The sequence below is a fragment of the Fragaria vesca genome, linkage group LG2 (assembly GCF_000184155.1).
Source record: "Fragaria vesca subsp. vesca linkage group LG2, FraVesHawaii_1.0, whole genome shotgun sequence".
NCBI classification, from domain to species: domain Eukaryota; kingdom Viridiplantae; phylum Streptophyta; class Magnoliopsida; order Rosales; family Rosaceae; genus Fragaria; species Fragaria vesca.
In genome coordinates this window covers 9309995-9326293 of record NC_020492.1, presented here as the reverse complement: position 1 = coordinate 9326293, position 16299 = coordinate 9309995, and the positions used below count along the sequence as shown (strand labels likewise).

General features: G+C 38.1%; 3 protein-coding genes across 3 annotated transcripts; 2 read left to right on the top strand and 1 right to left on the bottom strand.

The window, feature by feature from the left end:
- On the top strand, positions 1 to 3237 carry LOC101315106. Its single transcript, XM_004290147.1, has 6 exons — positions 1 to 338; positions 1175 to 1236; positions 1337 to 1596; positions 2123 to 2197; positions 2286 to 2348; positions 3020 to 3237. The coding sequence occupies exons 1-6, from the start codon at positions 241 to 243 to the stop codon at positions 3062 to 3064; spliced, it is 603 nt and encodes a 200-aa protein (XP_004290195.1). The 5' UTR covers positions 1 to 240; the 3' UTR covers positions 3065 to 3237.
- A 2611-nt stretch (positions 3238 to 5848) lies between these two features.
- LOC101304450 (egg cell-secreted protein 1.1-like) lies at positions 5849 to 6295 on the top strand. The gene has a single exon (XM_004292315.1). The coding sequence runs from the start codon at positions 5849 to 5851 to the stop codon at positions 6293 to 6295; it is 447 nt and encodes a 148-aa protein (XP_004292363.1).
- Positions 6296 to 8726: 2431 nt separating this feature from the next.
- Positions 8727 to 15490, bottom strand: LOC101313945 (GPI transamidase component PIG-S-like). The gene is made up of 14 exons (XM_004290143.1): positions 15206 to 15490; positions 14488 to 15136; positions 14099 to 14183; positions 13888 to 13977; positions 13705 to 13778; positions 13036 to 13120; positions 12849 to 12938; positions 11586 to 11716; positions 10956 to 11037; positions 10813 to 10860; positions 10005 to 10077; positions 9783 to 9886; positions 9126 to 9694; positions 8727 to 8743 (listed from the first exon to the last, which is right to left on the bottom strand). The coding sequence occupies exons 1-13, from the start codon at positions 15339 to 15341 to the stop codon at positions 9575 to 9577; spliced, it is 1767 nt and encodes a 588-aa protein (XP_004290191.1). The 5' UTR covers positions 15342 to 15490; the 3' UTR covers positions 8727 to 8743; positions 9126 to 9574.
- Between the last annotated feature and the right edge of the window lie 809 nt (positions 15491 to 16299).

The window sequence follows — 16299 nt, the reverse complement described above, 5'->3', positions numbered from 1 at the left end:
TCTCTCTCTCTCTCTCTCTCGAATCCAAATCCAAATCCTTTCCAGAAATCACAACTACTTCTTCTAAAACCGAGGGTTAGGGTTTCTTCTCCTCGCCCCTTTCCCTCTCTCTATCTATTCATGAATCAAATTTGAAGTCCCAGCCTTTCGAATTCGTCTTCGCCTCGTTTGGGTTGGGCTTAGCTCTTTAGGGTTAGGGTTTGGGGGATTTAGGGTTTGCAGTAGTAGTGAATCAGCAACATGTACGCTGATCGAGAAGAAGCCGATTCCAAGAGGTCCATTAAAGAGCGTCTCAATGGCAACTTCGGCAGGGATCGTAGACAGGTCGCCGGCAAAAGGTAAAGCATAAATCTTCAGGCTGCTGTGATTCTGGTTGTGGTTTCGGGTTTCGCTTTATCTGGAATTGAGTTAATGCTTGTTCCGGTTCGAATTCCGGATTTGAGTGTAGTTTTTATGTGTTGCAAATAGTTTATGTGCTCAGTGATTGGTAGGAGTATGAAGTTTTCGTTGGATTATGGTTGAATTAGATGCATTTGGGAGTAGAGATAGTGCGCAGAGTTGGTGCCGGAATCAGGAATTATTCAGTGTGGGTGACTTACACTACTTAGAGTTGAACATTGAAGCTTAGATATTGATTAGCAAAGCTTTTGTTACGATCAGAGGGCAATGATAATGCAGTAGGTTGTAATGAGATGCCATTTTCAATTGAATTGGTGTTCACATTAATGTCTCTTGCTGTCGTGATTTTCAAAATCAGATTTTGAAGTAAAATTGGATACTTTGTGACTCGTCTGACTAATGTGTTAACTGTAATAGTAGTACACTGATGCTTGCAACAATAATACGAGCTTTTGTGACTTTGGCAATAAATCTTGTCCCTGTTATGAGATCTTGAGATTTGATGTCAGCTTTTTTGTATATTTCAATGTTGGTGAAAGATTTGTAGTTAGTAAACTACTGCATGTAGGGTTGAAGGGTTTCAAAAATCAGATGCTCACTCATTGGAGTATATACTTGTTGGAAAATGCTGGGGAATGCAATCTATTGGAGTAGTTTTAGCCTCTGGGTAGTGCAGGTTGTGTTCTGGTTTGAGTGTCTATATGTTGATGCTTGGTGGTAGTTGAGTTTTGAGTCCAAAATCTTTATAACTGAGATGATGGCACATCATTTTCAGGCAGAGACAAGATGACAAGTGGGAGCATGATCTTTATGATGATAACGAATCTCAATTATCAAGTATGGACTTATACCTTTGTATTAAAAGCTGCAGCTATTTATTTCCATTCCAGTATATCATCTTTTATGTTAGTTGACTTTCTGCTGATATCTGTTGAAGCTCGCAAAGCTGGGGACCTTCGTTTGAAGCTCCAGAGGAAAAGTTTCAAGCAGACATCTGGAACAAGATCTGTTTCAGGTGTAAGGGACCTACGGGAAAAGCTATCCGGTACAATGAAGCCACAACCAATGAATGCCGATCCACCAAGGTCAAAAGTAGAGGCTGCTAAATCAGCCAGGAGAACCGTTGCTGTTGCAGCACTGGCACCAGAGAATCACAAAGTTGCCAACACAACATCTAGGAAGAAGACTTCAAAAAAGGCATGAATTCTTTGATTTTCATTAAGTATCTCATGCACAGCTCGCACTTGGTGTGTTTGAGGATACATCTGATTGCTAATGATGACAACAAAATTTTCAAAACATGGTTAGAATGAAGAGGGAAAAACTTTAGATGTGTGAAATATTCTACCAGTTTCCTTAAAGATCGTCTTGTATTTATACCTGTTTTTGTTTGTTTAGCACTTTCATGTGCCACCGCATGGGTAGTAGTATGCATAGGAAGTAGTATAGTAATATAGATTTCCTTCCCACACCTGGATGATGTCATAAGAAATCATTTCATCAAGATGGGTATGGTTGCTATTTATTTTCTTAAAGGAACAACAAAGAGAAATATCTATATTGATACTGTTAGATTGAAGTACCGTCTATTCTAATATATCATCCTTATATTGGCCCACAAGAAAAGGATGCACACTTTTTTTTTCTTTTTTCTGATACGAGATGCACACACTAATCACTGTAATTGCCGCTTAATTATATGATCCATCTGTCTTTCATGCAGGTTGACACAACAGTGGACGAATTTTTGACGTCCTTGGATCTTGAAAAGTATTCCATTACATTTCAGGCAGAGGAAGTATGTACAATCATGCAAATCTTTTAACCACCTATTTCTGGGAAAATATTTCTTACCTTCCAATTCTTACTTCGACATGTTTATGCAGGTTGATATGACGGCTCTTGTACACATGACTGATGAGGATCTCAAGGCTCTAGGAATACCAATGGTAACCTCGAGAAACTCCTTGCTAGAATTTTCGTAACATGATTACAAACGTCATATTGCAATGACACCATGCTAAACGAATGCTTTCCAACACCAAGTATTCCAAAACCATGAGTTTGCTTGAATTTAATTGTTTTTTAAATTGATGGTTGTATTGGTGTTGTTTTTGAGTGGTCAACTTTGTTTCAACATCTTCAGTTTCTGCAAGAGTGACAATATTCATCTTTAAAAGAATGAAAGCATATCATCTTCAAAATAATCTGATGAAATTATCTTGTAGGTGCTTTGAATAAAACGTAGATTATACTGTTAAGTTCAATCAGGGCAAAAATCAATTCATGATGAGGATTGTGTTTGGTCTATTGGATCAAACACTGATTCTGTCACCTTACTTTGTGTAGTTCCAACAGTTCCGCTATTTGTTTCCTTGAATGTAAACTCTTCATTGAACAGAACTGTGGGCAGTGGGCACACTGTATGTGTCTAAGTGAGGTATTGGAGTTTCTGTTTTACTTTTGAAATATACCAGATTACATTGTGGTCTGCTTTCCATTTTCTATTGCTTGCAACGTCATTGTTAAATGTACTAGGAGTTGGTTTTTCCCTTGAGTCGTTGAGTTTTGCCTTTGCCTACTGTAAAGCTTACCTTCTAGTTTGATTTTGGGTTTTCAGGGTCCCAGGAAGAAGATTCTTTTAGCCTTGGAATCAAGAGTGTGACTATTGAGGGTGGATAGTTTCTGTCTCATCATGTTTAATCTAGCAGGTCTTCTTCTGATTGGTATCAACCTGCGTGTAATATTTTCTTTCACCCCTTCTGTTTTGTTTTTAATCTAGTATGCAATGCTGTAAGCTCATTATTTATATAGACATTGATAAATTTTAGCTTGGAACATGTGGAAATCTGAAGTTTATTTGAATTTATTGCGGTCTTTTATTCCCTACTCCACCGCATATCAGTGGTTCTTCTATTCCAGGATATCAATCGACCATCTGATATGTGAATCTGTGGCCTTTGTTCATGATATTGCAGAGTGTGTTTCAGTGTGTGGCCAAATCTATATGGTAGAAAAACGATATCTTTCTTTGAATAATATGGTTATATTACATTGCGGCCTTAAGAAAATAAATTTCAAACATAAGATTATACCAACAATGAAGCTCAGAAGACAGAAAAATGAACAAGTTCGGAGTGCCACCAAATTACATTTAGCTTTCGTACTCAATTTATTTGTGTTGCTGCTACTTGCTCATCATAGTTTTTGGATGAGCTTCGAACATCCAATTCAGGGCTGCTGCATTATATGCTACTTTCCCCGGTGAGAGATTATTTCTGTCATTTAAAGGAAAACAGCCTTCACCTTAAAAATAGAAATCCCTCGATCTTCCTCTTTTCTTTAATCTCCCTTCAAGATCATTTTTGCGAGAATTGATTAGATGATTTGAAGTCGTTTAGTCCTTAACTGTGATCAAACAACAGTGTGTTCCGGATGAAACAAATTTGTTCATAAACAAATCAAAGGCTGAAAGATCAAAAATGGACATCATTCACTGATCAAGATTGCAGTCACACATTTGCATTTGTATTCTGTTTTGGGTATATAATTACACACGAGTTTATAGGCAAACAAGAATTAGAAGAAAAAAAGGAACAAAATATACATAAACTGATGAAAGTAAAGAGTATAGAAATACATCCAAGTTAAAACCATTGTCTGCCATCGTTCATCAAATCCATTAAAACCCGAAACTGTATATCATGTGTCACCATCACCACCTGTGTCTGATTATCAATATTTGTTACCTACTCTTCTGCAGCCCCTATGGTAAAGATGTGAACAAGACATGAGAGTTGCTTCCTAACACATTATAGATGACACCTTGCCACCTTGGCTGTAGTCCGGACGTTCTCAACGGGCAGTGTACTTTCCGGGACAACCCTATAAACACCATAATCACAAGCACCATCCGCACCATCTGTGTCATCATCATCAATAACATAAAGATCAACCTCTACCCTCATTCGCAAAATCTTCCGGCTAGCTTGATATTTCCATTCAAACTCAGAGGCCCTGTACAGTATGGTATCCACCAAAGACTCACTCTCCTCAATTGGAACTTGCAGCTCTTGAAGCTTCTTGGATAGGGCAACACCTTGAAGCTCTCGAAGGAAGTTGTCATTGGGGTTAAACTGGAGTTCAATGGAGTCCTGGTTCTCGCTAATCCGGACGTTGTCTTCTATGATCTCTTCCTCAAGAACATCACTAGAGTGGAGGCGTCTGATTGTGGCATTCAAGTCCATCAAGAACATGGTGCGTAGCAACGGTGTTTCAGGTTCGATAATGGCCTCAAGATATGTATGGCAGCAAGTGTCGAGCACCACTTTCCAGTAGTCACTGGCCAAGGCCATCTTGTTTGTAATAGGAAACAAGAAACGTTGAAGATGGATGTATTTGAAGATAACGGAGAAGATGCAGAAGAGGATAGAGTTTAAGTAGGATGCTCTCTCAAAAACCACACCTCCAAAAATGATGGAATTGCTCGAGTTGTCTGAATGAAACGAATTGGGGTGTATATAAAGCAGATGACTGTGGGATTCCCATGTCCCAATCACGTTGGGACTCCATTTCCTATTTACGTGAGGACATAAGAAAAATGGTGTCATTTTTACGCGGATTAAAAATGAAGGAAATTATTTTACATAAATACAAAATTTTCCACCACCATTCCAAAAAAAAAAAAAAATTAATTGTCATGCAAATTCTTTATAATTTTCTATCTTATCTAAAAAAGAATAAACTAATGTAACCCTGGGTCCTGAATGTGTAACCATCAAAATATAGACTCTAACTGATTCAATGACATGTAGTTGTACTCTTCCCTAATATATACCAAATGTTATGTTCAATAATCTGTATTATAGCTTATTTATCAACTTACAATAAGGTTTAGGACGCCCAATCTTTCCGTCTTCTTTTATATCATATGTATATGAGTCTCTAGCACATGTCGTGTACAAATACGTGACAGAACCAGGGACGTATGTAGGTGAAAGGCTGTTGCCCAAGAGAAATTTATCATAGAGATTAGAGAGGATTATATTAGTAGAATGCATCATTAACAATCCTAACATGCATCTCTTCAGCCGTATGGTTTCCTTATTGTAGCGCCTTGGATAATTCTAAAATTTTAGGATTGGAATCTTTAAGTGCAATAGTTAGGTAATTAAGTGATTATTACTATATGATGCAATTAAACTGCCACTAACTTTTGGTTAATGATATGTGCTGAGCCGGTGAGCCCTATCAATTTCCCATGTCGTATGTTAACCACATAATTACCATATTCATTTTCGTGAATTATGATTACACATGAGCTTTTTCACCTCCCATTCACATCACGTTTCTGTAACGCCAACTGCTCCCCCACTCTATATAAACCCTTTGCTTCTTCTTTGCCTTCACACATCAATCTCTCACTCTCCTACGAACCTGACAACCGAAAATGGCTTCCACTTCTAAGCTTTTCCTTCTCACGGCTCTGCTTGTTCTGACCATGCCATTCATGGTCAGTAGTACTTCTCGACCTTTGAATTACCCAACGAGGAGCAAATCAAACCTTGCAGCCAGATTGAAATTGGATGAAGAATCATCAACCTGCTGGGAGTCTTTATTTCAGTTCCAGGCATGCAGTAAAGAGGTTGTGTTGTTCTTCCTCAATGGTGAGACTAGCTTAGGAGAAGGCTGCTGCAAAGCCCTTAGCACCATTGAGCACCTGTGTTGGCCAGCCTTGCTCGGCTCTCTAGGGCTTACCACGGAAGAGACTGATATATTAAAGGGTTACTGCGACGAAGCCGATCAAATCCAATCACCTCCGACATCGCCTTCACCACCATCTGTTCATCAGCCTACCGGAAAACTTGTTCCGGGTCTGGACAAGTTTATTCCGTGAAGAGTTTAGCTAGTTTGCATGGTTAACGTTTATGTAGGATGAGTAAGAGCCTCGTATGTTATGCTCTATGTCTTAATTACTATCACGTTTATGCAACTAATTAAGACAAATGAAATAATGAAGTTTTATGATACATGGTGTTCGATTTTCCTTCAAAATGTGCATTACCTTCAGCTCGTTCAATTTTGTAATCTCTCTTCAAGAGCATTTTTGCGAAAACTGATCACATAATTGGAAGTCGTTTAGTCCCTTAACTGTGATCAAACAACAGTGTTTCCCGACAAACACTGAAACAAATTTTGAATCAAAGGCTGAACGATTAAAAATGGATGTGGGGGAACCAAAGAGGTGACTAGCTTCGAATGCAAAAGCTTAGTCGCTCTAGACTCTAGAGTCCAAAACACCACATAATATAGAAGAGGATACCAAATAACGATGTTCATTACAAAGGAAAGGAGAGACTGATGATGGGATGCTTGGTGAGGATATATAACATGGATTCTCCACTTCTTCATTGTCATTAGAGACAATTGTTCTTACGGGTAGAGTAACCCACGGGTATTCGAAGAATCGAAGAGCATGACTAACTTCGAATGCAAAAGCTAAGTAGTCACTCTAGAGTACAGCACACTACATACAAAAGAGAGAAATACCAAACAATGATGAAGTTCCATATAACACTTAACGAGAATTCCAAACCCCGTTTTGAAAAAGAAAAAAAAAATAACACTTCATACTCTGATGTTTCATGTATATCCAATTTAGTTTCGTTCCTACCTAGGCTAGGACAATTTCCCCCCAGGGAAGATCATCTTACGTGTGCAAATGATAATCATAATTAGACATGGATTGGAATTGTAATACCTGTGTGAAATGGATTGACATATGATTTACACATAATGGCGGTGGAGAAATAGAAACTACAAATCTTAGTGACTTTGGCCTCTATATATACCCACTCCTAATGCCAGCAGTACTTGCAATTGTTCTCCCAAATCAGCCTAACAGTCTCCTGGATTGAAAACCCTAACAATCTCCTCTCGAGTGTTTCTCAAGAAACCTTTCAAAAAGCTCTAAAACCATTCTTCTCCACAAACTCTTCATCAAGAAAACAGCCTACTCCTTTCTTGAGTGGTTTCCCGCGTCATTGGCTTATGGCCTCGTCTTCATGTGTTCATGGTTTTAATCTTCCATCGGGTTTCAAGTTTCTTCCAACCGACCAAGAACTATTGGGATATTATCTTCTCAACAAGGTCCTCGGCAAACCGTTCAAGTATGACTCTAGGGTTATGATTGAGCTCAATCTTTACAAGGCAGAACCCTGGGATCTTTGGAATAGGTTTGGAGGTCCAAGACTGAACCAGGGTGAAGACCTCTATATCTTTACTGAATTGAAGAAGGTGAGTAACAATGGTTCAAACGTGGCGCGCACGACAGGTTCTGGCACCTGGAAAGGTGACACTTCAGGGTCCGAAGTATATGTCTCAGAGGATAATAAGAAGATCTTAGGATCTTGGAAAAGGTTTCACTACAAGCCCAATGAACCGAATGAGAATGGTTCTTGGATTATGGTCGAGTACAAGCTTGATGATTCGTTGATCCCAAAATCTTGTAAGGGTAGTGATCTTGTGCTGTGCCGGATCCGGAAAGATCGAAAGAGAAAGCTTATTGAAGACCAGATGAATGACTCTTCACAGTCCTCCCGTAGAAAGGTTCCGAGGGTAGACAATCAAGATGGCATGTCTACTCATGGAAAACATATCTTGAATGATGATACAAATCTGCTGGCTTCTTTTACCCAATTCTTGGGCAGTGAGGAGGAACAAAAACCACAACAACAACAGGTTGATTCTAACATGAGGTTTGAGGAACATGAGTTACAACAACAAGATCCGCAAGTGTACGTGTCGCCTTCTCCTTCTTATTTTCATGAGCAGCAGCAGCAGCTCGACACGAATCCTGTGATGGTTTCAAGTGATCATTACATATTACAAAGCGTAAAAACTTATGAGCCTATGGATGTTCAACCTTCTTATTTTCATGTGCAGCAACAGCACCTCCCTGGTGACGATCTGATGGGTTTTAGTCATCATGAAAAATTTAGGAGGGTAGAAAATTATGAATCTATGAGTATTGTTAATGCTCACCATCTTGAAAATCCACCTTTGCAGGATGGAGTCCCATTTGATAATCTCTTCACGGTAGATGAACTATATAACGAGGCATCTGCAGCTACACCAGTCGCATCAGAGCCACAGCCAACGAACTTCTACTGTGCAGCTAATGGTAATGTGCTCAGCTATAATGAGCTTGATGACAACGTGTTTAGAGAAGCCTATCATCCAGAGCAGAATAATGATGCCATTGCAGCTGCGGTTGATGAAAGCCAATTTGATGATGGCTCTTGGTTAGCTGACCTGATGGACGACAACAATAGTAGCGAGTACCCTGCAGCCAAGTGAATAGATGAATCCTCCCATCACGTTTTTCTCTTGTACCATTTAGCTAGTGAGGAACTGTCTTAACCTTTATTAGCTAATGTAAGACTGTTTGTTCACTCAATTAGAAGTAGCAGTGGCAAATACAACTGTTTATGTCCCCAGTTCAGAATGAAAATTTCAATTGTAAGATTGTTGAATGCTACGAGATTTCTTGGCTCCCGTGGCTGATTCTTTCAATATTGTCATTTTGATTCTCAGATAGCTGGTGAGGAGTCCTAACTTAGGGCCTCATGGATGGTAGGAATGAACACAAATTGGAATGACCACATGTCTGATTTCAAATTTAAAACTTATTTACTTGTCAAATATATTCGAAGTTGAAAACGTACCTGACGGTTTCTCTGGTCACCAAGTTCATTCGTTTTGAGTTTCAAGGAGCTTCAACTTTAGATATAAAACTGTGTTTGATACGTAAAACGGGTTTGATCAAATCCAGCAGAAGTTCTGTTTCAATGTCACAATGTGAATCAAAGATGAATGCGTCTCTAGCTCTCCTTTCCTTTCTTTGAACAACAAACTCCCAGATAGACTCCCAAATTTACCAGCTGACTTTAAAGCCTAAGAAATGAGCAATTCTCACACGGGATACATTTTAAGGGCATGAATCTTTTGTCACACAGATTGGAATGAATGTACATATGATCTATCATTACTGTAACTTAGTCCCTACTTCCTGATCCTGAGTCACTTGGGCCAACTCAAAAAGGCTTGCTGAACTGCTCTTCAAATGTCTTCTGACCTTCTAACCAAACAACTGCTCCACGACAACTCAATATGATTAAGATGCATCCTTCATTTTGGCCTTCCATACTAAGTACTTCTTATTTTCTTTCTTGTATCTTCTCCATTCTCTTAGAGCCGCCAATATAACATGCATCGAAACTGGCAGAAAGAAAGGCTGTGCATATAGCAAAACACATGAGAACAAATAATAAATAAAATAACCCCTTAAATTTTTAGCATATAAATAGGTGTTGGTAACAAACCGAATAAACGGCGAAACAATGCTCGAACGAGTAGTAGCTGACCGACATAATCGATGGATGAAAAAAGGCATCCTCAGCTAGAGACCTCGCTTGCCTAGAAGACACTGAATGAAAGAAACAATAGGTTTCAGTCTTGTTGCAATATGATAATAAAGTTAAAAAAAACTCCTTTTCAATGAAGCCACAAGTAAACTTTGACCCACAATGAGACTTAGAGCATACCAGCAGAAGCATCATAAATACCGAGAGAGGCATTAGTCTGAGCCAACTTCGCTGCCTCCAGAGAATACTTCACCTGTTCAGGAGACAACCATAAATTTTAGCTACTTATTTTCTTATCATGCAAGACCAAAAACATTATTAGTTTAGTTTTTTTCTTCTAAGAAACAAATTATACTGATCAATAGAATGAATCAACAAATTATACTTATTTTCATATCTGAACTCTGCCGATACAGAATCCCATAAAGCTCCCCCACACCTCCACATCTAAAATCTTCAATTTCTTCTATTTATTTCCGTCCATGGCACCCAAATGACAACTAGTATGCTGCAACCCCAGAGAACTACACACACGTTTTCTAAAACCTTCTAATAATTTAATAAAAAAAAGGGAGGAGTTGTTAATTTGATGTAACTAAACATTGCCTCTAAGAGGGTCACAACCTCAGTTTTGTGTTCACCAGAAATAGAAAATCATCAGTATTTTAGTGATAGCCAACATCTGACCTCTACACAAATAATGTGCTCCAGATGTAAAATGGAAGATACATTTCAAGAAGAATGCTTGAGCAACAATGTGAAACATTGCAAATGGCTTTACTACAAAAAAATATTCTAAACTCTCTTAGTATGCGTGTCAAAATTATTGCATCTTTCTTTTATCTTATTTGCCCTCTCCTTCTTAAGGAATGTGTTAATCATATTAACAAGGGCATGAACTCTTAAAACCAGATGTACTCATGTAATGGAGAACAAATATTCCATCACCAGTAAGTAAATTCCATTAATAAACACGTAAAATAGTCACCTGCTTTCCAATCTCATCCTTTATAATCATCCTCGGTAATGATTGAACCTGCATGGAGAAACTTGTCACCCTTTGCTGAATTAGATAAAAAGGTATTTTACTGTTGAATAGAAGCAAATGAATTGAGATGAACTTAAGCATACCAATCTGGAAAGGGATCCAAGGGTTGTGGCACATGAATGAAGATTGAAGCATGTATGCATACGTGACAGCACATCCAACTCCCTGCAGAAGACTGATAAGTATACCCTGATTTTGTGCACAAGTAGTATTGCTGGTCGAGAACATCAATTTTGGTCCTTAGAAAGTACTATTCTGGTAATTAGCTAAGATGTACAAGAACAAAGGATAGCACATCAGGGTATACGTAGTACCAGATAAGCACAATTATGAATGCCGAAAATTCATGAAGGGGTACATTTCCTTTTTGTAATAATAGAGATGTAAAACAATATATAGTAGTTGGTGAGTTACATATAACCATGGGTTTTATCTTTATAATGTTTCTTTTACAAATTTCATACGCAATATCCAAGTATTGAACTATTTCATTAAGCAAGAGTGCAGGAAATTATTAAGGCCACAATACATTTTATATGACTATTCAGACTCTTCACCCCATACTGTGTAGCCTTAGTACACTAAACATGCAGCCCAAAAGAAAAAACACGGTTGCATACAGCATACCGACATTCTATGTTTATAATCAAACATGCAGCAAAATTATTAAGCCAACAAGTCCTAACTTGACTTTAATCGGTCTATTTCCTTACCATACTGTGAAGCCTTTTTCACTGGGTAAAAGGTTGTACGTGCCTGAAGCCCCAACATACAGGTTATCAGATCTAAAACTAAAAAGTTGGCGGAACTGCCCCATGAAAACTTCAAAAACCTTCTGCAGATCCTGTATCAGAAAATGCATGCAAAAACCTCAAAATCAAGTAGATAACGTCTACAACAATATAATATGCACTACTAGTAATTACGAACTAAAAAAGAACTGATAATTGAACAGTTGTTTCTTACTTGAAAACAGAACGAACAAAACACCACCACAAATAATCAGCAAATGGTAAGCTGTGCAGTCAAGCCCAATTCTGATGTGCTCAAACAAAAGAAAAACAATATCCAGAAACCAAACCCATAGTACTTCATAAACAAAGCCATATGTAAATTCTACTTGGAATAAAATTACTTGTCCCTGATTGATATGTTATTTTGTCTTGGTTCTGGTAATCAGAACCAAATAATTAGCAATAGTAACAAAGTTTTTGTACGCATAAAAGAAAACAAGCAGTAGAAATAACGCTTCTAACTATACACTCAATCTATAAAAATATGTTACTTCTTTCTCTATAAATTAATCATACTAAAATCGCGCCCAGCATGATGACATGTTTTGATAACAAGTTTTAAGTTGTGAACTTTATTGTTTATTCAAGTCTTTGGGAGCCGTTAAAATGGGTAAGTGAAATGACTTGCTATGGAAGAATTGAACCTAGAGCTAAACATAAGCAATTACACAGAATTAATACATGGAACCTAGACTATGGTAAGGTAATGACAGTAAACAGGAAATAAGGAAATGGTCAAGGAGGTTTAACAAAAAGGGGTTTTGATTGGCTTTCTGACCACAAATACTATACATGCTATACATGTATCTTTCTATGTAGTTTTATATGCATAAAGGGTGCCTGTGTTTATGGCTTTATATACACAAATATTCCTTTTACCTAAATCTTGATGTCGCACATATGATTATTTTTTACCTATGTACTGTAAGCATTCTTCTAGAAAAATGATTTATTTTCACATGCCTCATAGTAATTAGGAATCTTTAAGACGAGCAATTAAGTTATAACATCTCCTTCAGTTGGATACTGCAGAATTCTGAGTAAAAATTAGCTATACTTGGCTTCCGATTCAACTTGGAGAAGGTGAAGCTATAAATAAACACTAAACACAAATAGGTATGAATGCACATCCCACTTTGAAAATTTAAATTTGTGTCAAAACTGTTATAGAAAGCATCTAACCTCATGCATAATTGTATGCCTAGATGAATGCTTACTTTCTGAATCCTTTCTGCATGTTTGGGGGTTCAACACAATAACACCTCCCCACATCTGTAATATGCCAATAAAAAAATGGCCTCATCAGAAAATTTCACTACAAGAATCAGATGAAAAAAGATAAAAAGAGAATGCTGGCAAGACAACTAACTGGAGATATAAAGCTATTTGTCATGGAAATCTGCCCATCTGGAAGCTGTAGAAGAAGAGGGCACTCCTTTGCGGATGGTATATATCTGAGAAAAAGTTATGAGCAGGAAGTTAAGAAAGAGGAAAAATTGAAATTCTGAGTTGAGTATAGAATATTTCTGTGATGGAAACATATACAGCATATCAGTAACATGAGGACGGATATAGGTTGAAGAGACTAGATGAAGAAGAATGCATGCATGCCTGTGTTTTTTAGTTTCTCATCAAAATGGAAAATGCTAAAAGAAATTTCTAAGTCAGTCTGGTTTGAACTTATTAACCTAAAACATAACTATTATTGTATTGGAGTAATTGCATAAGTGTACAAGTACAGGATTCATCCTCAATATTTGGCACCCCTAACAATCATTGAATAGACATTCCCAATCCCTTGAATACAATACATGCAAACACATTTGAATGTGCACAAGTGAGATTACGAGTGAGATGGAGGTCAACTATTAAATTGTAACCACATATCATTCAGTAAAGAGCACATTTTACGAAAATTCTCATGACAGATACTTTATCACTAAACTAATGTGCCCTGCTTTAACTCACGTGCAGAACCTAAAATCTTAAAGTAGATAAAATGAGAATACTTCAATAAAGAATTGACTGAGAAACATACACCACAAAGTGCAACATCTTTGACCTCCCACCAGCTGCAATGGATGTATCCAAGTGCCATTCGTTCGAATTTACCTATGGAATTATACAATAATGATTCAAATAAATAAGTTTGAACATGGATACATACACGAATGTATGAACAACTAAAACATATTCAAAGAAAAGGCTTATTGAAGCTTACAAAGAAAGGAAGGTCCTTGGTACTAAATACGTAGCTATCCCACTTATCATCCCAGTAAGACAGTGACGACTTTGGCACATGATATAACACCTGCCCAGGGAGACGAACAACCAAATCACATCAAAACCTATAAAATGACAAGCCAGACGGGCGATAATACTAAAAGATTCAATGGTGTAGAACATTTCAAAAGAAACAACATATCAGTTACCTGACTTTCCACGCTTATGTTTGCTACAGGTTTCATAGCCTCAATTATTGGAGCCAACAGAGTCGCATCTACTGTCTGAAAGTCCCTGCAGTATAAGCGAATCAGCATACTGGAAGGAAACTCTGGACTCAACTTCAACAAGCATACAAGATAGAAAAAATGGGGATAACTCATTAATCTACCAGACCGTTAAACATAGTTTTAAACACAATGTAGATCAAGAGACGTAATCACTATTCAGAACCTAAAGCACTTAACTCCAAAAACTAATCACTTATGAGCATGTATCTTTTTTTGTAATGAATAATACAATGCTATTAACATAACACAATGAATATACAAATCATTCACAGCAATGTGCTCAAATGAAAATATAAGAAGCTCCATACCAATCATAAACCCAATCTCGAGGGTCCGCATTCAGCAAATTAAACGAAAGAACAAGAGTTCCATCAGCACCAACAGGCATAAACTCGCCATGAATCAATCCTTCCTCCTTCCCACCATTCACAAACACTTTAACAAACACCTCCGCCGCCTTGGCCACCGCCTCCTCCTCCGAAACCCTACCAACAATCCAAGCATTCCTATACTTCCCCACCACGGCTCTAGCCTCGTCCCCTCCCCTATTCACCACCACCACCGTATACACCTCTCCGCGGTCGCCAGAACCCCAACCACCCCGAAACACAGCCTCCAGAGCCTCATCTAGAGCCTCATCCACAGCCTCATCGTCGGCGTCGAAATCAACGGCACCGAGGAGAGGGTGATCATCGGGGTCCAGGACAACTGAGACGCTGTGGTTGGGGCTACAGGTGCCGCATTGAGGCGTTTGGCGGGTCAATTCGGTCATTTGGTGAAGAATGGAAGATTCCAGAGAGGCGATAGAGGATTCGGAGTCGAAGCCGACGAGGATTGCTAGGAAACGACATGGAAATAGGAGCGGATTGGAGTCGATTTCAGCTGAGAGTGAATCGATTTCGAGGAAAGGTAACGGCGCGCGGTAAATTTCCACGGATTTGTATATCAATGGGACGCCTGCGTTGAAAATCGAAGGTAAAACGAAGCAGTAAATTACGAGAGAGAGAGAGAGAGAGAGAGATTGACCTAGAATGAAGGAGAAAAGGACTGAGACGGTTAAGATGAGGCGCTTGAGGCCTGGCTTGGTTTTGCGCATGGTTTCGGGATCGAAGTCAGGAGGTGTTTGATTTGCAGGGATGAGAGGTTCGGTGATTTCCGCCATTGTTGTTGAGACGGGGGTGGAGCTCGCTCTTCAGTATGGGCTGTTCTCTCAAATCGAGCTATGGACACAGTGTGGGAGAAGCCAAAGGTAGCAAGTACCAACTGCCAAGTCTTCGAAAAGAAGAAGAGAGTTCAAAATGTTTCTTCGACGGTGTAAAAATGACAACGAAGACTCCTAAAAAGCAATTTATGATATGCAAAATTTTCATGAAATAGAATTTAGAGTGCACTTACAGTAAGGACTTCAATAATGAGAATTTAATTTTTTTTTTTTTTTAAAAGAATGACGCAAGTCATTTTATTGATCAATAATAGAAATAAACAACACATACATAACTCACATTCATGGGCTACGTAAGAAACAAATTATGCTAAAACAACCTATGCAACTCAAGAAATAAACCGAATCAACTTAAGCCAATTTAATGTCACAACCTTAAGATGGGCTCCTTGATCAATAAAGAGTAACTGTCGGAATCATCCAACTTATTTAAAGATCAATATTAACTACTCATAACCGATATCCACAGCAAGAAGACCATCCACAAGTTGTTCACCAGCAGCTTTCAAGGTCACCTTGGCCATCTTATGTACCCCTGAACTCTCACCAGCCGTCAAAGCCAAATTCCTATGAGCACCAAAGCTCTTCTTCGAGGGATAAGACTTCATATATAGAAATAATATGAAGTCTAGGAGGAGGAGTGAATTCTTAGCTTGATCGTTGTATTTGTTTCATGTTGTGTAATCAGACTTATTTTATAAGCTTACTCTTATGTTTGTTGTAAGAACAATATTTATGAATTAAAGTTCTTTTTCACCAAGTCACTTTGATTCTAAGTTTTTTCACATAGTTTTCAGTTGTCAATGGTTCTTTTATCTTTAACAAGTCGAAGCTATTCACGTTCTTATCCGGAAAAAAACAAAAAACAAAAAACAAAAAAACAAAACAAAAAAGAATT

Bases quoted from the DNA above. Each gene is read 5' to 3' on its own strand.
- LOC101315106 (XM_004290147.1), top strand. From the start codon at position 241: ATGTACGCTGATCGAGAAGAAGCCGATTCCAAGAGGTCCATTAAAGAG. The intron at 339-1,174 runs GTAAAGCATAAA...CATCATTTTCAG, and splicing joins AGACAGGTCGCCGGCAAAAG to GCAGAGACAAGATGACAAGT. The intron at 1,237-1,336 runs GTATGGACTTAT...TATCTGTTGAAG, and splicing joins TAACGAATCTCAATTATCAA to CTCGCAAAGCTGGGGACCTT.
- LOC101304450 (XM_004292315.1), top strand. From the start codon at position 5,849: ATGGCTTCCACTTCTAAGCTTTTCCTTCTCACGGCTCTGCTTGTTCTG.
- LOC101313945 (XM_004290143.1), bottom strand. From the start codon at position 15,341: ATGGCGGAAATCACCGAACCTCTCATCCCTGCAAATCAAACACCTCCT. The intron at 11,038-11,585 runs GTAAGGAAATAG...AGTCTTCTGCAG, and splicing joins GAAAAAGGCTTCACAGTATG to GGAGTTGGATGTGCTGTCAC. The intron at 10,861-10,955 runs GTATGCTTAAGT...TTCTCCATGCAG, and splicing joins TTGGATCCCTTTCCAGATTG to GTTCAATCATTACCGAGGAT.